Below are 7,087 nucleotides of genomic sequence, written 5' to 3'. Positions count from 1 at the left end.
TGTGTGTGTGTGTGTGTGTGTGTGTGTAGGGGTGATATTGGAGGCCCACATACCATATGCCTAATTACTTGAAAGTTACTCCTTAAGCTAGTCAAATACTACTAAAATATATTCCATACTATCCCTTTGACATGTACCTTCATCATCATTTCTAATCAATGGAAGTCCAGGTATCCATTTAGAATCCTTGGCCTGCTCAAGGTTTGTACTGGACCTTGAGGTCCAGTTCATCTATTTTTTTTTTCCAGCCCTTATTTCTTCCCTGCCCTGAGCTCTGAGTTCCACTGGAAGGGACCTTTCTTCCCACTGTCATGTGTGAATTCCCCAGTGAACAATCCGGGTCTCATGTACTAATCCTGATTTGTCAAACCTTGTGCCCAGGGTTGTTCAATCTGCCTACCTACAAGACTTTGGACTTCCTTCCCCCCCCAACACTCCCCCTTCCCCAAAGACACCCACAAATGTCTGAAGAGTGGGTAGACTGAGTGTCTGTGTAAGATGGGTCTCTGGGATAAAGCTGGAGGAGGTGAATGTTGTATCTCTAACCCTGGCCTCTCTTTTCTGGGACTAATCTTCACTCTTGGGCTATGTACAGGTAAAAAATGAGTCATAACTACATTACAGAAGAGCAGATTTGTTACCTTCATGTAATAGCAACACTGTATGTCTGAAATATATATGTCATTGTTTCTGAAGTTTTATACTTAATTGTGTGTGTGTGTGTGTGTGTGTGTGTGTGTGTGTGTGTGTGTGCTGGTCCTGAGGCTTGAACTCAGAACCTAGGCACTGTCCCTGGGCTTTTTTGCTCAAGGCTAGTGCTCTACTATTTGAGCCACAGTTCCACTTCCTGCTTCTTGGTAGTTAGTCGGAGATAACAGTCTAACAGACTTTCTTGCTCAAGTTGGCTTTGAACCTTGATGGTCAGCTCTCAGCCTCCTGAGTAGTTAGAATTACAGGCATGAGCCACTAGCACACAGCTCATCAATAGTTTTGATGCAATTTTATTTTTTCCCTGTGGGAAGTTGGTGATTTATTCATATGCAAAATCATGTTATTCCACCTTAAGGGACCTATCTATCCAAGTAGAAACAAAAAATGACAAGTACCTCAAATATGAGGACAACTTAGTGTACCCTTTCCACTGGAATCCTGAACATAATATTGGTGAAGTGAACAGATGTTCAAGAATGCTTGAAAGCATCAGATAAATAAAATCCATAGAGTTGGGCTTTCTTCAAAGGAAAAGGCCTTTTAAAATAACTCGAGTCCAGATTAAAGAGAACATTTCATTTCCATTTGTTATATACCTAAAAGTGAATTTTTTATTTAAAAGCAGATCACATCAACTTCAGGAAATTCAGAAAACTATATCTAAATACACCAAATGCAAGATACTTCTCGTCCATTGAGATTCTTATTGTTTCATCAGGATAAAATGCAGATGACCTGAGTTAGATCAGGTCTTCATTAAATTTGAGAATCAGCTTTTGGAATCCCAAGTCTTGACTTGTGCAGTGTCTGACTCCTGAGCATGTGACACAGCCATGAGTTGATAGTGATAAAGTGCATCGCTGCCAGAAATAACACAGTCTGCCTTTGGTTTGTGCTAATAAACTGTAAGACTACCAAAATTCCATTTTTGTATTAGAAATCCACCTCATTACTAGTAATCTCAAACGCTGTATGCTATCAACATTTTCCTGTATATCCTTTGGTGAGCTTGAAATATAATTTTCTGTTTATGCTTCTAATGTAAATCTCCCATTTCTAGTTAGCCACTCTGATGCTAAGCCAGAGCTTTAATTTATTTCTATCTCTCCTTATTTCTTCTATCAAAAGAGACTGTTGGTTTGAATAACAAACATTCAATCGACTTAGACGTGGGATAGCAGGCAGCACAGACATTACCTGTTTACCTTTTATTGCCTTCTTCGAATTGGCTTTTCTGGGAGAGAAACAAATAAGACACACTGTTCTTTCATCTAGTTTTGACTCTGGTTATTTATCAGAAGTCATCTGCCCACTCCCCATTTCAGCAAGGAGTGGCAGCAGGGTAAAATCATTCGGACTGGAACTAGGCTTCAGACCTAACAATGCTATGATAGGAATCCAACAAGGACTCCATGGTCCTTTAGACTCTGGATTGGGCTGGTAATTGTTTTTGATTCCAGGAGATGCTGTTGCTACCACATTTGTAACCTGTTAGGACCTCAGTGGTGCTGGGTCTGGAATATACACTTGTGGAAACCTTTTCCAAACTTTGCAATGGTTCTTCTCCCCCTCCCGCTTCCCCCTTGCTGTCTTAGGCAGTAATTGGCCTCATAAAAGGCAGAAACAAGAATTTATTACACCTTGGGCGGTACTTAAAACAAACTTTATTCCAGAAACAGCAGTTATGTCTACTTGCTGCTGTATATTTTGATATATCATTTAAATAGTTGGTCTGAATATATTTAAAGTCAAATTGCTAATCATTCAATTTCCCTGCTACTCTCCTGGTTCCCCAGGTGGCCTCTTAGGATATTCCATGTAAACACTGCATTTGGAAAGATACATAGATCAGTGTCCCTAGAGTCAGATCACCATCCATCTGAGAAAATAGCATGATTTAAAAATAAAAGTCTCTTAGTATGCCAATAGGCTTTGGCATAATCTTGGCAATCACTTTTTCTCTTCTTTCTTTCTTTCTTTCTTTCTTTCTTTCTTTCTTTCTTTCTTTCTTTCTTTCTTTCTTCCTTCCTTCCTTCCTTCCTTTTCTTTCTTTCTTTCTTCTTTCTTGCTTTTCTTTCTTTTTTTGCTGATATAATTTTTTTCCCAAATGGAAAATAGTCCCATATTTTGTAGAAGTTGTCCAAACTAGTGAACATTGATCCATCTTCCTGGGTACTAAATTCATCAGTTGAATGTGTTCAGTCCACACAAAAATCGGAAAAGTGAGTGTGAAACTGCTCCGTGGCTGCTTCTTTTCATCTCAAGAAATTGCAATACAAATTCCTGAAATTGTTTTATGCAGGAATTTTTATTCTTTAAATCTTCCAGAGTTAAAGCAAACAAGAAAAAAAAACATTTAGAATGTCCTTTGGTGGTATCTTATTACACTTGTTCTATATGTAAACTGATATTCTTTGATGCCAGCACGTTCGTTACCCTTACAGAGAAATCTCTGCACAGTGAAACAAAACAGAACGAAAGAAGGAAGACAAAAAAAAAAATCAAATGTCAGTCTTTGCTGATTCGAATTAGGTACATTAACAGATTGGTAACACAAATTGGCAATAATACAAAAAATCTACATATTACAGTATTTCAAGAAAAATAACTTCATTTGAATACAAAAGGATAGATACACTTTCTTTTTTTTTCTTTTTTCTTTTTTCTTTTTTTACTCCTATAGCCACTCTTGGGTAGTGGGTGTGAGCTGGCACTGGGTGACTCAGTGCCCCTAAGATATACAGGGGAATGACTGGCTGCTTTTGGAGGGGGTTGTTACACAGGTGCATCACTAACATCAGACAAAGAAATCTTTCAACCAACAAGGGTTACAGAGCAACGTTCACTAAAGCACAGGTTTGGGAGGGATTCTGGGACTGCACATCTTGTAACAGATTTCCTTTAAACCCACAATGCACCTGACCAGCAAAGAATGTTTCTATTTGGTTGGTTCACACAAGTGGGCAGAGCCGGACTGAGAGGGGTTGGGCACCACAGTAGAGTAGCAAATGTTTGTAACTCGGTTGATTTGTTTGTCTTGTCTTTCCTGTTGCTGGGGTGGGGGTGGGGGGCGAGGGGTGTGTGCTGCCAGTCCACACAAATAAGCTCTTGCAGCTGGCAATGTGATTGTTTTGTTGTTGTTGTTGTTGTTTTTTGTAGTGATCAAATCAACAGCTGTCAACTCTTCTGGAGTCAAAAAATGAACGATCCTTGACTCCCAAGGGCTGCCCACATCTGACAGCTATGGCTTAGTTCAGTTAGGCCTTCGTAGTCTGAATACACCGTGCGAGTGTGTATATGTGTGTCTGTGTGGTGTTTTCTAGGTTTGTAGCAAATGCTTGCGTGGTGGTTGCTTTTCCCCAGGGCACAAGCCTGTCCTTGTCCGCTGGCTGGATGCTAGGCCTAGAATCCTGAGGAGCTGGCTGTCCCCAGGAGCAGAGAGGTCAGAAACAGGGGCAGCAGCAGAGCTACAGAACCCTTTGGGGTTGGCCCCTGGCCTGAGTCGGAGCTGCAGCCGCCGGCCTCTTCACACCGCAGTTTTTCACACAGGATGCCCGTGTAGGCGGCGGGACACAGGCAGCGCACATTGTTGTGGCAGGTCCCTCCATTCTGGCAATGTAGGAGTTCGTTGTCGCAGACATTCGCTGCAGAGTGCAGGGAAGGGGTTCGGGGTGGGAGGGGTGGGGCGGGGAGGAGAAGAGCAGAATCAATTTCAGTTCATCGGGTACACCGTGTTTTCAGTTTAACACACACACACACACGCGTGCGCACACACACACACACACACACACACACACACACACACACATCTTGATCAATCTTGTGCTCGCCCGCCCCCTTCTCCCAGCCACTAACTAAGCATGTGACTCCAATTTCCAAACAAATAACCGTTTGCCGCCTTTGTTTGTGATTACATGAGTCCTTTTCATATAGATTTTTGGTGCAATCTTGGATATTATCTTTGTCCAATTGAGGCTATCAAAGACAAAGTAATGCAATACTCCGGGTCATGGATTTGAGACCTGTTGGGACCTCCCAGGTCTGTCTGTTTTTCTTTCTTTCTTTCTTTCTTTCTTTCTTTCTTTCTTTCTTTCTTTCTTTCTTTCTTTCTTTCTTCCTTCCTTCCTACATTCCTTTCTTCCTTCCTTTTTCTTTCTTTCTTTCGTTCCTTTCTTTTTTTCTTTCTTTCTTTTTTCCTTCCTTCCTACATTCATTCCTTTCTTTCTTTCTTTCTTTCTTTCTTTCTTTCTTTCTTTCTTTCTTTCCTTCCTTCCTTCCTTCCTTCCTTCCTTCCTTTCCTTCTTCCTTCCTTTCCTCCTTCCTTCCTTCCCTCCCTCCCTCCCTTCCTTCCTTCCTTCCTTCCTTCCTTCCTTCCTTCATTCCTTCCTTTCTTTCTTTCTTTTGTTCCTTTCTTTTATCTTTCTTTCTTTTTTCCTTCCTTTCTTCCTTCCTTTCTTTCCTTCCTTCCTTTCTTTCATTCCTTTCTTTCCTTTCTTTCTTTGTTTCTTTCTTTCCTTCCTTCCTTCTCTCTCTCTCTCTCTTTAAAGGACAAAGAGTCTGATGTGAGAATGTAGAGCTTTGAAGCCAAACATGCGGCATTACAATGCAAAGCAGCATTGTGGAAAAGAATAATCATAATCATAATCAAAAAGACCAAGAACCTCTACGCAAAGGACCATTCTCGCTGCACATGCAGACAGGGCTGGGGTGGGGAGCTGGGGTGGGGAACGGTTGCATGCTGTAGACAGGCGCCAGCCAGATGGGAAGAGGGACAAAGCTTGTTCCACCAGGGAAGAGTGTGAGGAGGAACGGTCACCTTTGTTCCTGTCCATGACGACTTTGATTCCCTTGAAATATGGGAAATAGAGCCCAAGGTCACCTTGATTTCTGGGGGATGGTAATGAAGGCGATGGTGAAATCCTGATTACCAATTTTTTCATTATATCCATCAATGAATTAGAATCCAATTAAACCAAGTCCAGCTGTTGGAGACTTGAATTTCACACAGAGTCTTTGTCAGGTACCTTTCACCTCTAATACATTTTCCAGGGAGGGGGGTGGTCTCATCTTTAGAATTCTGGTTATTCTCATTAATTCCATGTCTCTTGTTCTTTTTAGGTAATCAAGGTTTCACTGATTTAGCACAACGTTAAATAGAACCCAGGGAAATTAATGAACAACAGATAGGAAAAGAGCCAAGAACATTTTTTTTTCTCCCAGCAACATATACTATTTAAGCATTTAACATATAGACCACTCTGGATTGGCAGGGTGTTGGGAAGCAGAGCAGAAAAAGTAGCTTTTTATTAATATTATATATATATGTATATATTTCATGTAAAGAAAAATGTTATGGTCAAATGTCTGCAGAGATGCCACATAAATTGCACACACACACACACACACACACACACACACACACACTCAAATGCTATTAAATATCAGCTACTTAAAAAAAGAATCATTCTTCCATTAATAACTGGAGAGTGTTGCTCATTAATCATATTCAGTATTCATATCACCTTTACAAGAAGCATTGTCCACACATACGTGCTAATGCTCTGTATGTAGATAAATGAGACCAGAAAAGATGGTGGCAAAGAAGTCCTTAGAGTTAATGCCCTAAAACAGATACCCTGACCAGGGTCCTATGTGACCACCTTCTTTGACCCTCCCTTGGTGATGTTTGAGACAACTGCATAATAGTACCCGTATGTAATTTTCAGAAGCATCTAAGACATTCAATGTACATGTGTGAAAGCCAACCCTCCCTGCCCCTGCCCCCACACAGGTAACTTGAAGGGATGGGTTGGATTGAGGGAGATGGGGGAGAACAATGGAAGGGGTCAAAATGCATTGTACTCATAAACTGACATGTTAAATTGAAACCCCTTTGAACAACTACTTAAAGATAAGAAATAAAAAATAAGGGAACGAAGGGCGTGCCTTGCAAAGGCTACCATATCCCTCTGGCTCAAAATGGTGATATACCAGGTAGCGTTCTGTGATTTCTGATGATTGTATGAGCTACTGCTCTTTGAGGTGTTTTACAAACCATAAATATTAGACCCAAATTATGGTATTTTATGAGTAGCTGTTAAACATGTCAAGATCTATAGTTGTGAGGTAAAATTCCCAAGTACAAAATGATTAACCTCTTGGATAAAATTTAAGAACTGGTCTGGTTTTCTGGCTGTGGTTAATCTGCAAGGCATAACAGTTTTCAGGATTTTTGTTTTGCTTCCACTTTACGAAATATCTGTTTAATTGGAGCAACATGGACTGAACAGATCCAAATAATTGTTTCCATTTCAAGTTAAAGATTCTCAGCATTTCCTGTGGTAGGCAGGAGATTGTAGAATGGGATATTTCCTTC

General features: G+C 40.7%; 1 protein-coding gene across 5 annotated transcripts in view; it reads right to left on the bottom strand.

The window, feature by feature from the left end:
• Positions 1-471: 471 nt before the first annotated feature.
• The window catches only part of Ntng1 (netrin G1), a 351,109-nt gene continuing 344,493 nt past the window's right edge, over positions 472-7,087 (bottom strand). For all 5 annotated transcript variants that reach the window (XM_070007863.1, XM_070007862.1, XM_070007861.1 and 2 more), the window contains one exon: positions 472-4,355. In XM_070007863.1, coding sequence (XP_069863964.1) covers positions 4,114-4,355 — 242 coding nt within the window. In that variant the 3' untranslated portion in view covers positions 472-4,113. The remainder of the gene's footprint in view (positions 4,356-7,087) is intronic.

Source organism: Dipodomys merriami, unplaced genomic scaffold (genome assembly GCF_024711535.1).
Source record: "Dipodomys merriami isolate MVZ:Mamm:240054 unplaced genomic scaffold, mDipMer1.0.p SCAF_7, whole genome shotgun sequence".
Taxonomy (NCBI): domain Eukaryota; kingdom Metazoa; phylum Chordata; class Mammalia; order Rodentia; family Heteromyidae; genus Dipodomys; species Dipodomys merriami.
Note: the sequence above shows the minus strand (reverse complement) of the source record. Positions and strands in the feature narration are given on the sequence as shown.